This window comes from Corythoichthys intestinalis, chromosome 13, assembly GCF_030265065.1.
Source record: "Corythoichthys intestinalis isolate RoL2023-P3 chromosome 13, ASM3026506v1, whole genome shotgun sequence".
Classification (NCBI taxonomy): domain Eukaryota; kingdom Metazoa; phylum Chordata; class Actinopteri; order Syngnathiformes; family Syngnathidae; genus Corythoichthys; species Corythoichthys intestinalis.
In genome coordinates, this window is record NC_080407.1 from 1,537,777 (window position 1) to 1,560,385 (window position 22,609).

At 42.1% G+C, this 22,609-nt stretch overlaps 1 protein-coding gene across 1 annotated transcript; it reads right to left on the bottom strand.

Annotated features, from left to right (window-relative positions):
• Window positions 1-403: 403 nt before the first annotated feature.
• Window positions 404-22,332, bottom strand: pawr (PRKC, apoptosis, WT1, regulator). The gene is made up of 8 exons (XM_057855989.1): window positions 22,168-22,332; window positions 21,632-22,088; window positions 8,213-8,344; window positions 7,434-7,471; window positions 4,223-4,322; window positions 952-1,056; window positions 763-883; window positions 404-666 (listed from the first exon to the last, which is right to left on the bottom strand). The coding sequence occupies exons 2-7, from the start codon at window positions 21,965-21,967 to the stop codon at window positions 797-799; spliced, it is 798 nt and encodes a 265-aa protein (XP_057711972.1). The 5' UTR covers window positions 21,968-22,088; window positions 22,168-22,332; the 3' UTR covers window positions 404-666; window positions 763-796.
• Between the last annotated feature and the right edge of the window lie 277 nt (window positions 22,333-22,609).

Genomic DNA, 22,609 nt, shown 5'->3' on the forward strand with positions numbered 1-22,609 from the left:
ATTCATGACATTTTAGTTTCATTGCCCGCCGGCATCGCCAATCATTTCCCTCTTTTCTCTCTTGATAAAGCGTAAAAGACAAAAAAAAAAAAAAAAAAACAAAGCCAAGAAGAGCGAGTAGCCAGGTGGACTTCTGGCTGGCGTCTCTCTAATCTAGCATCTGGCCTCCCGGCAGGCTCCAGATTGAGGAGATTGGTCGCCTGGAGAAATATGGTCGACCTTCCCTGGGAACAAGATAAGCGGCGACTATCGCGAGACATCGCTAGTTTCTTTTGTCACCTTCGGAAGCGGCGCCCCCGACGCCATTTTGACGAGGGCCCGCCCCCCCCCCGCCGTTAGCGTCTTGGCGGCGCGCCGTCACTGCATCCAATTAGCCGTAATGAACACAAGCGAGGCAGCCGAGGGGAGATAATCAAAGTTTTATTAAACACTGATAAGCATCATGCAACGCTTTTTAAAAAGAGAAACCAAAACCACAAAAACGATGCGTTCAAAGACCCGGAAAGCTCATTTTGCGGGCCGGTTTGCCAATGATCCGTCTAAACGTCGATATGTACAAAAAATATTTACATGAACGCTTTCGTTGCCGTTGATATATGCCCGAGCTGCGGCTCCAGAGCCGCACTTGGCTCGTGTGATTGTTAAATTATTTGGATGCTAAGTAGACGTCCGATCCGTTTGAAGCGCGAGGGTTGGCGGCGAATGAACGTTCGTTCATTCGCCGCCAACCCTCGTGCTTCAAACGGATCGGACGTCCATCGCCGTCGAAGGCATCCGACAAGTTGAACGCGTCCTTCTACCTGGTCAGCTGACCGACCACCTTCAGGAGAGTTTTGTTCTCCTGCTTCAGCTGCTCGTTTTCGTCTTCGATGTCGTCCAAGTCCTGCCGAGACAAAACGCAGACACCGTTAGAAGCTCCGGACACCCACTGGCTGGCGCCGGCGAGCTCACCCGGTAGAGGAGGTCCATCTCCTCCTTGAGCTTCTCGATGACATCGTCTTTTTCTTGGTGGGCCTTCAGGAGACGCTCGTTCTCTTGGCGCTCCCGGAGCAGCTCCTAGAAAAAAAAAAAAAAAAGAGGGATTTGGACAAGATGAGCGTTCCCGTGGCAACCGACGGCAAAGCCAAGATGTACAGTCTGATGTACATAAAAGAAGGCTTTGAAGGGAGGATGAGGGTCGGATGCGAGCGCGACCAGACTTTGATCAATAGACACTGGAGCAGGCCATCGAGAGAATTTCCCCATAGACTCTTTGCCGTCGTCATCATCAAAGACTCGGAGGCATTTTAAAAAAATTGTTTTATCAAAGAGCGAGGAAATTATGAACGCAGGGCTTTGTGTTCGGAAATTCCAATTGAGAAAAAAAAAAAAAAAAAAAAGTCAAAATAAATAATTAAAATTCTACATTTCAACCTCGAAATAATACCGTATTGGCCCGAATATAAGACAGCCCTGATTATAAGATGACCCAAGTTTGAAAAAAGCCTTTTTGAACACCAAATTAAATTTTTATTCAGAAAATAATTACAGTACATCTGAAAAAAATGATTGTAACAATATATTTGAGAGAAAAAACATGTTATTTTGCCTCATTTTAAATCTTAATATCTGATTGAAATATGTAAACTAAAGTGCAATCACATTCGTAAATGCATGGTTTCCGGTTTTAGAAATGTAAATACGATAAAACAACATAACTGCAATAACTAATTGTCTAACTGTAACTGTAGTCTTGAAAAATCTGAACAAGGAAAAACATTGCAATAAAATAATGCAAACTGGTTAAACTTGAGAGTAGCTGAGATCTCTCATGACAGAACATCGTTTCAGTGATATCTGGCGCCATCTAGCGTCGTGAATGGGCATAACGTCTAGACCGTGAATATAAGACAACCCCCACTTTTTCAGTCTTATTTCAATGCAAAAAACATCGTCTTATATTCGGGCCACTACGGTATTACACAAACATGTTCTTTTAACTTCTGTGTTTCCTGTCAGGTTTGCATAGGGACCTACCAACTTTTCCGGATGTTCAAATTGTCCCCACCAACTTTTAAGCAACCTTATTTGCATTAAAAACCGTAATGACCCGAATATGAGACAGTGTTTTTTGCATTGAAATAAGAGTGAAAAAGTGGGGGTCATCTTATATTCGCGGTCTAGACGTTATGCCCATTCACTGTGCTAGATGGCGCCAGATATCATTGAAGCGATGATCTGTCATGACAGATCTCAGCTACTCTCCCCATTCACGACGCTAGATGGCGCCAGATATCATTTTCGTGATGTTCTGTCATGACAGAGCTCAACTACTCTCAAGTTTAACCAGTTTGCATTATTTTATTGCAATGTTTTTCCTTATTCAGATTTGTTTCAAGACTACAGTTAGACTTCACACTTTGATGGTTATTGCATTTATTGCAATTTTGTTGTTTTATCACAATAGATTGCTTTATTTACATTTCAAAAACCAGAAGCCATTCATTTACGAATGTGATTGCACTATTTATATGTTCAGATATTAAGATTTGAATGAGGCAAAATAACATGCTTTTTCTCTCAAATATATTATTATAATCATTTCTTTCGGATGTACTGTAATTATTTTCTGTATAAAAATTAATTTGGTGTTCAAAAAGGTTTTTTTCAAACTTGAGTCTTGAAAAAGAGGGAGTCGTCATATAATCAGGGCCGTCTTATACCCCTTTCCCACTGGCCAAAAAACCCATGTCAACCCACTAACAATCGGCTTTTGGTGGCAGTGGGAAAGGTGCAGAGACCCGCCTCGACCCATGTCAATCAACCCGCCAAGCGACTCGCGTTAAAATCACCTCGGCTCTGATCGTCATGTAGTGTGAAAGCAAAACCCCGGGTCAACAGTCAACACCCTAATCTACGTGGTGACGTAGGCTCTTACGTGATGCGTCATAACAACGTGCCAGTCGCCTCCCATTTAACACGCCCCACAACCGTAGTTACGTTGATGCTAACAACAAAGCTAGTAGAAGAAGAATAATTCACGTCGCCTTCGTTGCCTCAGCACAAGCAGAGTGTTGATCCTTTGCTGCATTTCGACACCTTTGAGGGCAGTAAAAAGCATGAAAACAGAGAACACAAACAGAAAGGAGGCTTCCATGTTGCTCTGCATTGTTTACGTCCTTGAACTGAATGAATTCGGTCGCAGTTTTTGACGCGCATCTTAGTGTGGTGACGTCACGTAACCTTACGCATGGCTGAGGAGGGGTAGGAGGGGTTACTCGGGTGAAAAAAAAAAAAAAAAGACACGGCTTTTTTTTTTTTTTGGTCAATGGGAAAGGTGCCAAATGCCAATTGCTAGTGGGTTGCATCGGCTTGGAAAAAACGCGCGTTGACCCACTAGTTTCTGTGGGAAAGTGGCATTATATTCGGCCTAATACAGTAGATTGTCTTCCTTTATGTTGCAAGGATAGAACTGACCTAACCATCATGAAGTGAATTATTTTCATTATGTTCAGATTGACATTTATCCCTTTTCACTTGCTGAATGTGACAAGTGTGTCCATTTTTTCCCTCAAACGCACGTTTGAATGGCTGATGACCCCCCCGCCCACACACACGTGCACTCACAGCCCCGACAGAAATACAACGTGTCGACAACATGCCGCCTCCTCTGCCCGTTTCAAAGCAGAGGGATATTCGAAGTTTTTTTTCGGCCAGCAGCAGCCACTGTAGCTTTCATTTTTTTTGTTGACTTTGGCTGTGCTTGTGGACAAAAGCAGTAGCGCATTACCTGAAGGAAGGCTGCATTTTTGTTTCTATGTGTTAATCCCGGACCAAGACGTTTTTTTCAATTATATTTAATTTCTTTATTTAGACAGACAATGTTGAGTGGCAAATGTTTATTTTTTTGCATTTCTGGATAGTTAAGAGATTATTAACAAGTTTGTATTTATTGTGTATGTTATATCATTTAGGTTATGTTCAAATATTGCTATTTAAATTTGCGAATAAAATCCAGACATTTGTTCTAGAAGTTTTCAAAATGTCTCTTTAGTAGTTTTTGAAAACAAAGGTTTGAATCCAACGGTTTAACACTTGAACCAATACATAACCAATACAGTTGACTTTTTGACTCATTGTCAGCCATTGATGATGCGAGACTTCATATGGATCGGCAAGTGTTATACTCAGTTCAAGAGTTGTAATCTAGCTTCAAAGAGCCATACGAGTGGACTATTTGTACCTGTTCCAGCTCCTCCAGCCTTTTTTCCAGACTCCCCGGCGCGGCGTCTCTGACGTGGCGGCCCTGGCGATGCCGGCTCTCCTCGTCGGCGCTGCTGCAGCTGCACGCAAACCCGCATAATATGATGAGGGCACCTGCTACTTGAAAGCCATTAATTTCATGAAAGGCGAGAATCACAATGAGCCGAAAGGAACGGCTTTGCATATCGCGTGCGTCACCGTTTATGCAAATTCAGCGGCCAAATGGAAATGTAACTTTTTTTTCTTTTGCCTCGCTTTTGAAATGACCCCCTTGATGCGCATTTAACACGTACAGTAGTGCTGCAACGATTAATCGATTAACTCGAGTAGTCGAAAAAAAGATTCGAATTAGATTTTGCTGCTTCGAGTCTTCGTTTAATTAAAGTGGCTTCTTAATGGTTTGTTTTAAAGGTGTTTGCATTCAGTTTTATAGATTTGGGTGGATACACTGCCCTCTAGTCTGCCTCATTTCACACAGCTGAATCAAGCTGCTCCATGTTAAGAGCAACATAGGCCAAGTTTATCTTTGCGTTAATGTTTCATTTAATGCATTTGTAATTTAGTTATAGGTATGGGTACAGTATATTTAGTCGTTTTTTATGGGAATGTGTGTGTGAACCATTTGTTAAGAGCAATGTTAAAAAAAAAAAAAAAGTTAGCATTTTATAGCATTTAAGCTAGCGGATATTTGCTATGTAATTTAGCCAATTGTTCTTTTGTTGTACATAGATCTATAGATTCTATCTATATCTACAGATATCTATAGATTGATTTATTTTCTTAAATCGTTTGAGGCTAAGCTCAGGTATTTTAACTTTTTGTGTTCTGCATCCGATTACTCAATTATTCGAACTCACTAGTTCATCGATTAATCGACCACTAAAATAATCGATAGCTGCAGCCCTAATATACGGTGATTCCTCGCTAATTCGCGCTTCAAACTTCAAGCCGTCAGTCCATCGCGGATTTTTTTCAATTAAATTTTTTTTTTTTTAATTAATGTATTTTATTTAAAAACGTAAAGATATATGCATGTATACATGTATAAAACATTATTTTCGTTTAGATGTATCACATTCATATTATTATTATTATTACATTTGTAGTGCTTAAAAAAACATTTACAAAAATACATGTTTTTGTCTTGTCTTATATGTATCTCTTTCCAATGCTGTTAAATCTGAATACATTGAAAACACTATAAAAATAAAGCTAAATAAATAAATAAATGTAAATAAGCTCCGCCTATATTATACCGTTATTCCAACAAGTCACAAGCACGCTGTGATATGATAATGCCGGCCATTCAATCACGTGGCATCTTTTGATCTTTTTATTTTCGTAATAGGAAATATGTTTTCTCTGCAACATGCTGATTGGACGAGTGATGCTTCATTTCTTACATTTTTTTTCTCTCTCACTGGAATTCATATATTTCTTCCCTCCTTTGGCTTAATATTGTTATGTAATCGTATAATATCTAACAAATATGTAACAGTGTAATAATAACAGTTCATATCGATGACTTGCTGTGAAAGAAAACAGTTTTTGAAAAAAACGAAATCAAACATCATCATTAGTAACTCACAATGTTACTCATGACGTGAGTATTTTCTTGTCACCAAATACTTTTTTTTACTTGTACTGAAGTCCATTTTTTGGATGACTACTTTTACTTTTTTTTTTTTTTTTCAATAAAAATGTGTTTACATATGGCAACACTACAGTGCGGGCCAAAAGTATTGGCTTGGGCTGGACAAAAGCAAAATAAATGAAGATATTACTACCAAAGCATGCGTAATTGCAATCACTTTCTGGGAGAAATTGAGCATTATCTGACAAAATTGCAGGCGTATGCCAGTACTTTTGGCCAGCACTGTATATTTGACAGTGGGCTCATAAGACTGACATAAGTATGACGTGACACTGTGATGAACATTAAAGAATGCTTATGACAGATGTCATTAAGTGTCCTAACCTTAACACAGTTCCTAAAACTAATCCCAATCCAAAGACATTTGAAAAATCTCAATATTGCATCATTTACTGAATGACACTCAATGACATCTGTCATAAGCCCTCATTCGTATCCATGACAGGTGTCATGTCACCATGATGACATTCTTATGAAAATAAAGTATTCAAATTGGGCTGTCAAAATTATCGCGTTAACGGGCGTTAATTCATTTTTTAAATGAATCACATTAAAATATTTGACGCAATTAACGCAGATGCCCCGCTCAGACAGATTTAAATGACAGGACAGTGAAACGCTCACTTGTTGTGTTTTATGGAGTTTTGCCGCCCTCTGCTGGCGCTTGGGTGCGACTGATTTTATAGGCTCCAGCACCCATGAGCATTGTGTAAGTAATTATTGACATCAACAATGGCGGGCTACTAGTTTATTTTTTGATTGAAAATTTTACAAATTTTATTCTAACGAAAACATTAAGAGGGGTTTTAATATAAAATTTCTATAACTTGTACTAACATTTTTCTTTTAAGAACTACAAGTCTTTCTATCCATGGATTGCTTTAACAGAATGTTAATAATGTTAATGCCATCTTGTTGATTTATTGTTATAATAAACAAATACAGTCCTTATGTACCGTATGTTGAATGTATATATCCATCTTGTGTCTTATCTTTCCATTCCAACAATAATTTACAAAAAAATATGGCATATTTTATTGGTGGTTTGAATCGCGATTAATTACGATTCATTAATTTTTAAGCTGTGATTAACTCGATTAAAAATTTTTATTGTTTGACAGCCCTAATTCAAATAAATTATAACCTTACATGATTGATTTTTCATTAAAAAAAATAAATTAATAAAGATTTTTAAAAACTCATTTAATTGCTCTCAACTCTTCCACTCCAAAAGGATCGGACGTCTATTCCCGTCAATGCCAGGAAAGGCTTTTAAAGTGCTTTTTTTTTTTTTTAAATAAAATAAAAAGTGTGACTTGCTGCAAGTGTTCACCTCTCAATCTAATGAAATGTCAAAGCAATCTCAACTCCGGCGAACTAGCGAATTTATCCGACCCTAGCCTTTCCGAGCTCATCATTTGCTCCCGGCGCTCCCTGCCAGAGGGCGCCGTGTCAAAGTAGGTGAAAAAGCAACAATAAGAACTAAAAAACAACAACAGATTCTTGCCACTATAGTGTGCCTTGTTTTTAGTCTTACCTTTTAGAGCGACTATTCGCAGATCTTCCCATGTTCTCCTAAAATAAAAAAGAAAAAGAAAAGACATGAGTTTTTCTTTTTTTTTTTTAGTTCATTCAGACTGCGTTTAATACAACTGCCCGCAGCATAGAAAAAGCAATTTTGTTGTTTATCCTCTTCCCTCCGTTACATTTTTATCTCTACGCTCTGCTAAGAAAGCAGGTGTCTCTTCTCTCAATTGGATTAAAGCGCCTTTCGCCAAAACGTCAAAAACGGACAAACTCGGTTCATTTGACCGGGATGAGCGATCGACAGGAAAAATGGCGTTATACGGCACGGCGAGCGCTTTATTTATCGCGACGGTTCCAATAAGAATGGTTTCTGGCGCTTGTTCTGACAGAAAAAGCCAGACAAATCCCCGCGATAGCTCTTAGCGGCACAGATGACTTCTTGATGGGCACGCCGACCCACTCGAGCGTCGCGCGGAGCAACATTTACGGTGATCGATGAAGCGTTTCCTCGCGGGCGGTTAAATATGAGCTCCCGAGCGGGCCCACGCGGGTCCTCGGTCACTAAACGCCGTGACGGGAGATGTCCCGTAAATTCCAAATCCGATGTTTGGCTCCACTTCAAGCTTGAAGAGCTTTTCCTGATGTCAACAAGGCTAAATTTGTGCCAAGAAACAAAAATCTATGCTTATTTAGTGCGTGTTCACCATCACTGATGAGGATGGAGGTCGTCGGGTCGGAGACGTGACTGAGAACTTAATTGCCTTCCTCGTCAGGTTCTCTCTCTCTTACCGCAACCAGACCGGTAGACGGATCCGCCGTCATGGCCTCGTTCTGGAAGGTGTTGGCCAGGACCAGCCGCTCCTCCTCTTCCTCCCGCCCGTCCTTTTCCCCGCCGTCGTCGTCATCCAGTTCGTCCAGGCTCTGCCGTAGTAGGAGAAAAAAAACGGGGCGAAATCAGGAAAGGTGATGAGAAATCAACGGTGCAGCAAAGCAAAGCGCCAACGGGTCGCCCGATGGGTGCCGTGCGATAGCGCGGATCGTTTTCCATCTGCGATAACCTCTGACTCTACACCTCTAATCCTCTTAAGACAGAAAAAGTGAGGAGCGACGGGAGTCAAGTCCGCTTCCGTAACCTTTCACCTCTTCGGATTGCCACGGAGGCATCGCTAACTTGTCGCGAGTGCCGAACCAATCGCCGAAACGTCACTGTCAAAACATCAAGGTTGTGGATGTCCCGAACTCAAACAAATGTTTCCCGTTTCGCGCTGTAGCCGGGACAAGAACAAAAAATGCCCACTCACTCAACAACTGGCTAAAAATAGCTTCCCAGGAATGAAGTCATTTGCGAGGCCTTTCCTGCGATATCAGTTCTCCTCGGGGACGTCTCCCGGCGAGCGCTGAACTCCACTTCTGTGGATATAACTTGTCGTTTTTTGGAACGGAGAGGAAAAGCAAAGTTGACTTTGGACCGAACGGCGACTCCCGAAACGCCACCTGACCGTATAAGGGCCGTTTTTGTCAATGATATCATTTAACTGTGGTTTCTAGCTTGAAGCCAGAATGGAAGGATGATTGAGTTGAGCTAAAAGCTCTGCGGACACCATGAAACGGATGCCCGGAGGACACATGGAAGGCTTTGGCCGTGACGCCGACTCACTGGAGCGAGAGCTTGAAGGATTCCAGAACCCTCGCCGCTTCCTGTTTACGAGGATTCGGGCCTTGCCTTGTTTACATTCACTGACCGTCAACACCTTTATCAATCTTATTAAACCTTTGACGTGGCACTAATTAAACTCGAGTTACAAATTTAACATTGTATTCCTACAACTAGGGTTGTTCCGATCATGTTTTTTTGCTCCCGATCTCATCGTTTTAGTTTGCGTATCTGCCGATCCCGATATTTCCCGATCCGATGGCTTTTTTTTTGCTCCCGATTTAATTCCAATCATTCCCGATAATTTTTCCCGATCATATACATTTTGGCAACGCATTAAGAAAAAAATGAATAAAACTCGGACGAATATATACATTCAACATACAGTACATGAGTACTGTATTTGTTTATTATGACAATAAATCCTCAAGATGGCATTTACATTATTAACATTCTTTCTGTGAGAGGGATCCACGGATAGAAAGACTTGTAATTCTTAAAGGATAAATGTGACTTTGTAAATTGTGACTAAATATTGCCATCTAGTGTATTTGTTGAGCTTTCAGTAAATGATACTGTAGCCATTTAACTGTTCTGCCCAAAGGCATGATGGGAAGTGCAACCATGACTGTGCGTAGTGGCACCAATTGATATATCTTCTCTGCGTTGGGAAATAACATAGGGTGTTAAGGAAAAGATCAACTACTACCTTTCTTCTCCACGTTGCTTCCCACGATATTTCTAATGGTTGAGAGAGGGATTATAAGGCTTTAGCCAACTAAAGAAAGGCTCCAAAATTCACTCTACTCAGTTTACGCTACCTTTTAGCTCTATATATATAGGTAAAACGGCGCCATTATAAATTGAACGCGACAATGCGTGAGTGGGTCGTGCAGCGCATGCGTGAATTACGTTAAATATTTAAACGTGATTAATTAAAAAAAAATTAATTACCACCATTAACGCGATAAATTTGATAGCCCTACTTTAAGCCAAAACTAAAGACTCTGGATGAGTGTAAGACATTTGTCTAACGTTAAATACAAATAGAAAACAATTGAATAAAAAAAATAAATAAAAAAAGGCATGTCCGATATTTTTTTGCCAATTCCGATACTTTGAAAATGACGTGCATCCCGATCGATCGGGACATCTTTACCTACAACTACTACTATGACGCTGTAATCTTGAATGCAAAACACAACGTAATCGATACCGTAAACCAGCAACATCAGGATGTTTTGACGTGGTGTCAGGTGTGGTTTCATCACAAAGTGGTTTGGAGCAGAACCGACAGGCACATGCAACTATTTTAAGACCGGACAGCAGAGCAGTTATCACGTACGGCCACATCTGCTTTCAATCCTGCCGTTACATAAGCGTCTCTAGTTTCTTTTAGACCGCTGCCATTCTTTAGGAATAATCTCACCGGTTAATTCATCAGCGAGCGGTTGGAATGTTCACGTCTGATCGGTTCCGGATGTGAACGGTTTTAACGTCTTTGTTTTCTGACCGCAGTCCAGAGCAGGTATGGAATTCAAAGCTCGAGTGTGTTTTGTCTAAGCTCTAATCTTGTTTTCACTTCTTCCTTCCTGTTCCGAGGGGTATTTTTTAGCCCCGACGTTTTCGCCGGATGAGAAGCCGCCGAACCGGTCGGCTTTCGGCTCTCGCCGAGGATTTAAACGGTGGCGGAATGTCAGGCAAAGAAACAAGATGATGAAGTGCCGGCTAGACACGATAGGCAATATCCCGCGGCGGCACGCCTCCTTGTTCCCATCAGGCAAAATATTAGAAACTTCATTCACTGTCTCCGAAACAACAACAGCCGGGGACTAGACTAGGACTGATAAGAACCTAATCTATTGTGTTCTATCACGCGACTATCGGCTAGCCAATATTTAGCATTGACCTTTCTTCACAGTTGCCTCCAACGAGTGAGCTAAAAGCATTTCCCATCTTTGCCAGAAGAGCAGAAGCAGCAGTCAAAAAGATGAATAGCGATTCAGTGTTTTTCTGGCGCAAAATACAGAGCGGCCCTCCTACCGAGAGCCTCTTCCTCTTCGACGCGCCTGTGCCGGGTAATCAAGACACCTGCCGAGTGACTGATTACGGGACTCGCCAAAACAGCTGACGAGCAAACAAAAAAGGGAGCTCGAGCGGTTTAATAAGCGGCGTTACCGGCCCGAGGGCGACAAACTCGACAACAAACGAGCGTCATCGATAGGGGAGTGACAAAATATCGAAATGGTGATATATCGTGATACTTTGTATCCCAAAAGGTTATCGATATGCTCGAGTTATCTTTTTAAAAATGTATCAATGTCTGAAAAAAATCAATAAAAAGGAACCAACAAGTTGCTACCAAAAATCTTCCACCATAATAGTGTCTCAGTTAACTCTAAGGCTGCATTGACGGTGCACGACACCCAATACATTTCGACTGGGAACGTTCGTTCATTCGAAACCAGAGCATTCACAGTCATTCTGTCCGATTTTCAGGGCATTTACAAGTCTATTGCGGTTCATTTTTGGGCATTTACAGGTCATTTCCTGTTGAGTTTGAGTCACTACCTATTCATTTGGGTGATTCCCAGGTCACTTCCTGTTCTGTAACTCAAAACAAACAGGAAGTGGCCCATAAAATACCCCAAAAGCAACTGAAAATCAATGGTCCCCTTGTAGAAAAACAGCCCAAAAGCATGATGTTTCTGCCCCTATGCTTCACAGTGGGTATGGTGTTCTTCAGATGCAATTCAGTATTCTTTCTCCACCAAACACGAGAACCTGTGTTTCTACCAAAAAGTTCTATTTTGGTTTCATCTGACCATAACACATTCTCCCAGTCCTCTTCTAGATCATCCAAATGCTCTCTAGCGAACCGCAGACGGGCCCGGACGTGTACTGGCTTCAGCAGGGGGACACGTCTGGCCGTGCAGGATTTGAGTCCCTGGCGGCGCATTGTGTTACTGATCGTAGCTTTTGTTACTGTGGTCCCAGCTCTCTGTAGGTCATTCACTAGGTCCCCCCGTGTGGTTCTGGGATTTTTGCTCACCGTTCTTGTTATCATTTTGACGCCACGGGGTGAGATCTTGCACAGAGCCCCAGATCGAGGGAGATTATCAGTGGTCTTGTATGTCTTCCATTTTCTAATAATTGCTCCCACAGTTTATTTCTTTACACCAAGCGTTTTACCTATTGCAGATTCAGTCTTCCCAGCCTGGTGCAGGTTTACAATTTTGTCTCTGGTGTCCTTCGACAGCTCTTTGGTCTTGGCCATAGTGGAGTTTAGAGTGTGACTGACTGAGGTTGTGGACAGCTGTCTTTTATACCGATAATGAGTTAAAACAGGTGCCATTAACACAGGTAACAATTGGAGCCTCGTTAGACCTCGTTAGAAGAAGTTAGACCTCATTGACAGGCTGAAATCTTGCATGTATGTAGGTGACCAAATACTTATTTTCCACTCTAATTTGGAAATAAATTCTGTAAAAATCAAACAATGTCATTTTCTGTTTTTTTTCCACATTCTGTCTCTCATGGTGGAGGTTAACCCATGTTGACAATTACAGGCTTCTCTAATCTTTTTAAGTAGGAGAACTTGCACAATTGGTTGTTGACTAAATACTTATTTGCCCCACTGTACATGTGATTAGGGGTGTGACAAAATATCAAAATGGTGATGTATCGTGATACTTTGTATCCCAAAAGGTTATCGATATGCTCCTGTCAAGAATCGAGATATCGTTTTATAAAGGTGTCAATGTCTAAAAATAAAAAGGAACCAACAAAATCTTACACCATAATAGTGTCTCAGTTAACTCTAAGGCTGCATTGACGGTAAATGACGCCGAATCCATTTAGACTGGGAACGTTGATTCATTCGAAACTTGAGCATTCACAGTCAATCTGTCCAATTTTCAGGGCATTTACAGGTCACTTGCGGTTCATTTTTGGGCATTTACAGGTCATTTCCTGTTGAGTTTGAGTCACTGCCGGTTCATTTGGGTGATTCCCAGGTCACTTCCTGTTCTGTAACGCACAATAAACAGCAAGTGACCCATAAAATACCCCAAAATCAACAGGAAGTAACTGAAAATCAACAGGTAAACGACCTTAAATAGCCCAAAAAGACCTCATTGCCTGGCATTGGCTGCCACCGACGGCCATAGACGTTCAATCCGTTTGAAGTGGGAGGGATGGCAGCGAATGAACATTCGCTGCCATCCCTCCCACTTCAATTGGATTGGACGTCTAATACTGATAAAATCATTCCAATTCACAGCAGAAGCTTTGTTTTGTCTGTTTATGAACTATTTGTAGAATATCCTACAATGATTTCCTGACCAATGTATCTATAAACGTTGTATCGCCATATCGTCAGATCATCGTTATCGTGAGCTTTTTATCGCAAATCGTATCGTGAAGTACCAAGAGGTTCCCACTCCTAGTCATCGACACGTGAAGACTTTTGAGGGCGCTTTGATCGGATTGAACAACTTAGAACGGTTTCGTCTTCCGCGAACGAGGACAAGATATTCAAGAAAGCCTTCGTTCGATCCAGCGCGGACAACGTCTCGGAGTGTTTAGCGTAGAATATAGAGCTGCCAAAAATAAGGTGCCCGAAACAAGTGGCCTCGAGTCAACGCACATCAAAACACCGGAACCTGCCTGTCCGGTCGGTCGGGACGCTGACTAGGAGTCATTCTTTGCTTGTACGGAGACGTTATTTGAAGGCGGCTTATTGTTGAAAGCATTTTTTGAACGAGGCTACCTGACCGGCAATCTGATTTTATTCAAGGGCGCATTGAAAGACAAGTCCTGATTTCTAAAGGGCACCGAAGCATTGGATTTGCTCTCCCTTGATCGACCGCTGGCGTTTTTCTGGCCGAGTGTGTAAAATGTTGTTTTACAATTCAGGATTGTCTTCTTAAGCCGGGCTTTGGCCTTTGGGCCGCCGCCTGAGCGCGCATTCCTTCTCCCCGTGGGCTTTGTCTTCCTCCCACACAGGCTGATGAGTGCTTGGGCTTCTTCCAAGGATGTCCATTACAGAACAAAACCGGCTCTCTTTTTCGCTCTCTCAAGTCCGAGCTTCTATTTGCGCGCTGGCCGGCGTGGACTTTTTCCTCTGAAGAAGCTGTCCGTCCGCCGCCCGCCGTACGGTTATTATTCCGGAGCCGTTCTCATGAATAACAAACACGGCTCACCCTCACACCTCGGGGAAGCTTTTTCAAGTCCTCGGCCTCAAACGGCTAGCTCCGGCGTTTGTTTTGTCGGAACGCCGATTCCGAAGGGTTCGGAAAATTCCACTCCAATTGGCCTGAAATCACCTGTCAATCACAGAGGGGAAAGCAATACGGACTAAACTGGGAAAGGCAAAACGTGTCGAGAAATAAACAAATAAACTTGAGCTTTTTTTTCTCGTTTCGGTCCCCCACCCCCCACACGGAAGCCAAAGGGTTTCCAGGTCACCAAAGCCGAGCTGCGTGGAAGTCAGAACAAATCCGGCTATGCCGGGTATGTGCAGTCATTATCTTAGGAAATATTTAACCCTTTCAGGGACAGTGGTCACTAGAATGGACGGCTATTCAAAAGTTGATACTTTTAAGACCTTTAAGGAACTAGTAGTAAATTTAAAAAATGTAAATATTAAGCAGTTATTTAAATTAGTGCTGTCAAAATTATCGCGTTAACGGGCGGTAATTAATTTTTTAAATTAATCACGTTAGGATATTTGACGCAATTAACGCACATGCCCCGCTCAAACAGACTAAAATGACAGTACAATGTAATGTCCGCATGTTACTTGTTTTTTGGTGCCCTCTGCTGGCGCTAGGGTCCAACTGATTTTATGGTTTCGTACCATGAGTGAGCATGGTGTAATTATTGACATCAACAATGGCAAGCTACTAGTTTATTTTTTGATTGAAATTTTTACAAATTTTAATAAAATGAAAACATTAAGAGGGGTTTTAATATAAAATTTCTCTAACTTGTACTAACATTTATCTTTCAAGAACTACAAGTCTTTCTATCCATGGATCGCTTTAACAGAATGTTAATAATGTTCATGCCATCTTGTTGATTTATTGTCATAATAAACAAATACAGTACTTATGTACCGTATGTTGAATGTATATATCCGTCTTGTGTCTTATCTTTTCATTCCAACAATAATTTACAGAAAAATATGGCATATTTTATAGATGGTTTGAATTGCGATTAATTACGATTTATTACTTTTTAAGCTGTAATTAACTCGATTAAAAATTTTAATCGTTTGACAGCTCTAATTTAAATACAAATATTTTTAATAATTGATCATGATTATTTTTAGGGCCTGAGCACTAAGTGTGCGAGAGCCTTATTGTAATGCAAAAGATTCTTATTATCATTTCTTCTCCTCGGCAAATGAAAATGGCCAAATCGGAGGTCTGAACATGCTAGAAAACTCACCAAAATTTGCACACAGGTGCGACTTTGCGTAAATTTCGATTCGAATTTCAATGGCTCAGTGGCGCCCCCTTGAATTTTTAAAAAAGGCCTCTCCATTTAGGTTTTTTTCAACGTAGAGCGATGAAATTTGGGGAGTCCATACATTGTGCAAAACTGCTCCAAAAAGTCTCTTGCACCCATATTCCAAACCCAACCGGAAATCGGGTATTTTGGATTGAATGTGAAATTTTTATCGGTTAACAGGGTGCACATTTGAGACCTTGGTGCCTAGAGTGTTAGTTGGATCCTCCTCAAAATTGGTGAGAATGTTCATGAGACATATAAGATCTTCATTTCTCAAAATTGTTAGTTTTCATTCACGGGCCTGACCTGGGCGGGGTGCCAAAGTCAGCCATTTTTTTGGAAAAACACCAAATTCAGAAAATGACTAATAACTCCCTCATACAACGTTCAATCTTTTTCATATCTGGCATGTATGCGATGTATCCCAGCCTGAACACGACTGCATTGAAATATTACCCATTGGGCCTGGCACCCCCTAGTGGGAACAGGAAATGTCTTTTTTCATGAGACGGGTTCCTCCTCAAAGGGGAAAAAAAAATCGATTGACCTCAAACCTGTTTCATGGAAGCCTTAAGACATGCGTTCAGGTACCTTATGAAAAATATTTAGGTTTCGTTGAAGCAGAGGTGTCCAAACAGGAAAGTGAAAAAGACCATCGCCATTTCGTCTCGCTACAAATTCTCAACAGTCATAACTTGGCAGACATACAACATATCCGCGGCAAACATCCCGTGCTTGGTGAGAGTCGTACCCCTCGTTTCCCGAGAAAAAAATGACAATGCTTAGTTAAACATTCAGTCTTTTGAAGGCTCTCGCTGGGCGGGCCACGGGCAGGAAGAAGTGTGTGTTTGGGATTATTGTCTGTTTTTGGATTGGACGGGATGATTCGGGAGTTACTGTTGTCCGGGCAACGAGGGTTGTGGATTTTGCCACTTCAGCGTCAAAGGGGCTCTTGGAGTCTTGTCAGTCGTGTTGTCAGTTGGATATCGGTCATTCTCAGGTGCTCCTTGCGTTGGGACAGAGTGTCCCGCCATTTGTTCTAGACTGTCCGGGTGAACTGGTTGGGAGAGTTGGTGGGTCAAGCTTGCTCATGACGCACTCGTTGGGCTTCCGTGATAAGAAGGCGTTGTGTATCGTTTATGCCCTATATTCTGCTTGTTTTCCTTAAATTATGGTATAAATGCTATTTATTTTATATTGGGTGTGTTAGAGCTGGTGTGTTGGAGTGTGTTGGAGTGGGAACCTGTTGGTACCTCACGATACGATACGATTTGCAATACAAAGCTCATGATACCCATGATCTGATGATATGGTGATACAACGATTATCAATACATTGGTCAGGAAATCATTCTAGAATATTCTACAAACAACTAATAAACAGAAAAACAAGCTTCTGCTGTAAATTGGAATGAGTTTGACGCTAGTAGAGGTCCAATCCTTTTGAAATGGGAGGGTGGCAGCGAATGAACATTCGTTCATTCGTTTGTATATTGTGACTAAATATTGCCATCTAGTGTATTTGTTGAGCTTTCAGTAAATGATACTGTGGCCATGCCCAAATGCATGATGGGAAGTGGAACCATGACTGTGCGTAGTGCTACCAATTGATATATCTTCTCTGCGTTGGGAAATAACATAAGGTGTTAAGAAAAAGATCAATTGCTACCTTGCTTCCACACATTCCTTCCCATGATATTTCTAATCGTAGGGAGAGGGATTGTAAGGCTTTAGCTACTTAAAAAAAAGGCTCCAATGGCTGCCAAAATTCACTCTACTCATTTTACGCTGCCTTTTATCTCTCTATATAGGTAAAACGGCGCCATTACTGATTGAGCGCGACAATGTGTGAGTGAGTCGTGCAGCGCATGCATTAATTGCGTCAAATATTTTAACGTGATACCTTTTTTAAAAAATTAATTACCGCAGTTATCGGGATAAATTTGATAACCCTACCTTAAGCCTAAACTAAAGACTCTGGATGAGTGTAACATATTATGTCTGTAACGTTAAATACAACTAGAAAACGATTTAATTAAAAAATATATAAATATTTAAAACAGGCATGGCCGATATTTTTTTGCCGATTCCGATACTTTGAAAATGACGTGATCTGACATCTCTAACTCCTACACTACGTTTTTGCATCAGTAGAAAATACTTTTACTTTTTACTTGTAAAGTCAATTTTGAAGCAATTACTTTTGTACTTTTCAGTCATTTTTTCATCGCTACTTGTAGTTTTATCAAAGTATCTTTTTCACCAGTATCTGTACTTAAGTAACAAAAGTGAGTACTGTACTTCATCCACCACTGTCATCATAATTCGTGCAGGAAAGGTTAACTTTTTAAGACATTTACCTAGAGGCGTTTCGGCCTAACCGTCGCACATCAAACATGTTTTACGGGATCTCCGACTCTGTCGGCTCAAAAGGGAATGTGACCTATTGTTCTCCCTGCTACACTTTGGCACGGATTAGCGGCTGAGTCACAACATTCCCGTCGTGACGTGTAGGGAGAAGGAAGCGGAGTCTGAACCGCCGCTGGTCAAGCTTTGAAATTTGGACTAGGACGTTTGCTTCCTTGAGACATTCCTACACTTGTTTTTCGGTGAGGCTGCTGAGTCAGCGCTCACACATAAACAGGAAATGGAATGTCAAGGGTGCCCGATTTCCTCTTTCTGGGGAAAACTAGAGGAATTTCAAAAAATAATTAAGAAAAACCGGAAAAGAAATGGAAGGAATATCGAAAGGAAATCGCCAAAATACAATGAAAATCAGTCATTAATCAAGAAAACGAACCCGTTGACCTACTGCGAAAACAATCAATGCCCCAAATTGACACATTCGTATTGTTGGACCTCGTCACTTTCATTTGTTTACTTTATGTGCTGTTTGTCTAAGCATCTGTAAATGATCCACTCTGTCGCCGAGGTCAAGGTGCGCTTCCCGTCCATCCCAAAAGAAACGCTTTTTCTCTCTCGCAAACCTCCCGTTAATGGGCTTTTTATTAAAACGCAGCGGCGACACGGAGGCTAATGAGTTTGTTTGAAAGGAGCACAGCAGATTGAGGCGTTAACCGCCACTTATTCAATTTCCGGGCACCGAATCAAAGCGCTTATTTCGCATTTGGCCTAATGCGAGCTAATTGTTTGTTAGCGGCGGAGTGGAGCGGACGCGCGGGAAATCAAACCAAGCGGTCGATGACATCTGCGCTCAGCTCCGCTTTTTTTGATTGGCCGCCACTGACGGTGACGGACGTCCGGTTCCGATGGATTGGACGCCCGTCGGCGTCGACAATCCCGGGCAGGGAGTTTTTTTGTCTGTTCTTTTAAGCGTCACCGGGAACGCCGCTCGGCATGCAAATGAGGCCGCCGGGCCACATTAATGCGAGCGCGCTAGCTCACCGGATGGCTTAAAGGACGCTCGGATGAGTCTTGTTCCCTCGCAGGTGGGAGATTTCATCCGGTGAAGGTTTACTCACGCTTGATGGCAGGCTACTTAAGAAAAGGGCGGTGCATCAGAGGCAGCAAATTCCATCCATTTACCTGTTCTTTTACTTCTCAAAAGGCAATTTTATGTTTTCAGTTTTTATGTTGTTTTGTATGCATTCATAAAATATTCTGCTTTTTTATCTTTGAAAAAGACACAGTTAGTGTTATTCTGTTTTTTTAAAAAAATGGGATTTCTTCGGTGCGCCGCACAGCCCGTGCCGTTTGACCGATCGGCACCGTTCGAATATTGAAATGACCGTAATTTTCATGCGACGCAGGGAATTTTTCCAACGACCCCGAAAAATTTTCCATTTGCCCTTAAATGCCGATTTTCCCCCGATTAAAAAAAAAATCAAAATCAAAATATATGTAGTCCTACAAATTTTGACCATTTCACATAATTTGGACATCAAAAATTCTAGGACGGTGAGGGGCATAAAAGTTTTATATATAATTTGGGAAAAAAATTACTTCCCCGGAAATTTGCCAAAAACTTTCCCATTCATTTTTAATGGGATGCAACATTCAAATTTCCCATTCACTTCCAATGGAATTTACGTTGCATTGATGCCACTGACCGCCATGTATATTGAATCTATTGATGCAAATGTACTTGGATTCAATTGACGCAATTGTAAGTCGATGCCATTGACAGCCATGGACGTCCAAATTTCCCATTCATTTCCAATGGCATTAACATTGCATTGGTCCAATTTAGACGGATGCAATTGACGGCCATGTATGTCAATTGTATTGATGCCAAAGTACTTGGATTCCATTGACGCATATGGATGTCGATGCCATTGACGTCCAAATTTTCCATTCATTTTCAATGGCATTTACTTTGTTTGATGGCATTGACGGCCATGTTTGTCGATTTCTATTGATGCCAATATACTTGAATTCCATTAACGCAATTGTAAGTCAATGCCATTGACGGCCGCGGAAGTCCAAATTACCCATTCATTTTCAATGGCAAAAAACAAAAAAACAAAACAAAAAATGTCCTCAAATCAACAGGAAATATGACTAGGATATGACTAGGACACGCCCTCCAAATGTCCCCAAATTACCTGATGTGACCAGGACTGCCCCCCCAAATGTCCACAATTGACCTGTTATGACCAGGACCTGAAATTGTCCCCGAAATGTCCCCAAACCAAGCTGGGCGGGGCTAAGATCTTTATCTCCACACAGCAAGACCCAGAGTAATTTCTCCAGAAATTGCAGTTTCTAGTTTCCATGATTTTTGTTTTGCTTTAGATTGCTTTTTTTTTATTTTATCTGTTCATAGAGGAAATTGGCTGGACCTGAACATTTTTGCCATGCTTTCATGATTATCACGAGTATGTTGATGTTAGTGCTGGTAAAAGTTTCCACGGCGCCATCAACAGCAGAGAGGGGAGGCCAACAACGAGGCACCGGTGGCAGCGAGCGTCGTTAGTCTGACTGACTGAACAGCAACAGAGCTTTTGTGTCTGCGTCACGCACACGCCGCTTACGTCAGCGCCCGACTCAAAGCCCTAATTGAAACCCAACCCAAGCCTGGGCCAACCGGTGAATCATCACGATTCCCCGCTCCTGACGACGATAGACGTCCAGTACGTTTGAACGGTCAATAGCGGAGAATGAATTAAGAATCCGCTGCGGACACAAAATGGCATCCTGTAATTTTAGCGACCGGTTTTAGCGACACGCCCTTATTAGCACATTCTTTGGCTTCGATTCAAAATTGTCTGAAGTTTGAATCGGAATTTCTTTAAGATACGGCAACAAGTGGGATTGCGAGGTAAAGGCGAGAATAGGATGACTTTCACTTTCAGACGCCGTTATGATGTAAGACGCAAGATAAGCAGACGGTAGTTAAGAGTTTTTCCCAATGACAACATTCAAGATGACTAACGACACACTTTTGGCCTTAGTTCCAAAATGGCCGCTTCACAATTGTATATTTTCTGTTTACATTTTGTTGCATATTCAGAATTTTTTTTCTAAGACTGAGGTTGTTGTTTGTTTTTTTTTTATTGCATTCACTTTGGCATTTCTTGAAGTTTCTGATTTTTTGGGGGGGCAGAAAACATCGCTATATACTGTATTTTAAAACTTTTTCTTCATTTACATGTACTGTATTTAGTTTGTATATTTTTATTTTCGACATGCTTTTTTTCTTGTTGATTTTGGCTGAGAACATAACGACAGCTGTAAGTGGTACGTGTCGTTGTGTTTGGTCATACACAGTTCTGATATACACAATGTGTCCTGACAAAGAAATTGTACTAGTGTTTTGATTCAATCGCCTGGACTAAAACATTTCTCGGAATGTACCGAAACAAAAGCTTTCGACATTTGAATCTACGGGTTCTCCTCACTATTATTTCTACCTCCTGGTCGCTATTATTTATGGAAACAACACATGTTTCAGAGACACTGATGGTGATAGACGTCCAATCCGACTGGAGTGGGGAGAGACGGCAGCCCCGCAGTCTAGATGGATTGGACATCTATCGCAGAAGCAGGTGTTTTGAAGCGACAGGTGCCGAAACTGACCTCGTTGGACGGCATGCTGACCACACCTGTGGACCTCCTCTTCTCCCTCAGCTTCCTCTTCTCGATCTGCCCTTTGCCCTTCCTGGCGCTGGGCCCGCTGCTCTTTTTCTCCTTGCTTTTCCCGGACGGCGACGGAGACTCGGTCGGGCTTCCCCGCTCCGGCGATTCGCTCTTGGGGTTGTGCGGTTCCTCCGCCGTGTGGCAGTTCCCCGACGAACCCGCCCCGGTGGCGGCGGCGATGTCCCCCAGCATTTTGGCTCTCATCTTCTCCCGTTTGGCCTTCCACTCCTCCAGGAAGTCTGTAGTGGCGCTCGACTTGAAGCCGCCGGTGGCCATGTTCGCTTTTTTAGTATCAATTTCAACAGTAACTTTCTCCTCCACTAAAGGCGCCGCATTCCTCGGCTTCTCGCCCCGGGAGGTTTTGGCAGACGAGCGCAAGATTGGCGAAAAACGACTCCTGCGAAAGCGTTGATGTTAAAAAGTCATTCAACAGTCGCGAAAATTCCCTTTTGAAGCACGACTCGAGCGGTACTCACCTGTGTCCGTTTGTTTACTTCCTGAAAGTTACATAGCGGAGCTTTCGACCAGGTGTGCCCGACTTGTGCTCGCCTGACTGCGGTGCGGTGTTGTGTGGCGCTGCGAGAGTAGAGCAGCCGCCGTCGCACTCCGGAAATGGGCGAAGATTTCCGAGCGGGGCCGAAGCGCTCCTGGGAAAACAACCGCCTCCGATGTGACATTTACGACCTCGTAAAGTGCTGGGAAATATGATAACGACGTTGTTACATCAACAAGTGTCATCAACGGAGCGATCGAAAGTTTGTTGACTTTATTTATTTGCATAACACTGCAAGATCGCGACGTGAGGTCGGCTATTAGGAGGAACTTTAGTCACAAGAATGTTTTTGAGTCACAACAACGCATTGTTCGCTCCCACGCTTGCCAGTTAGCTCTCAGCTAGTCATTTATATTCCCCGATTC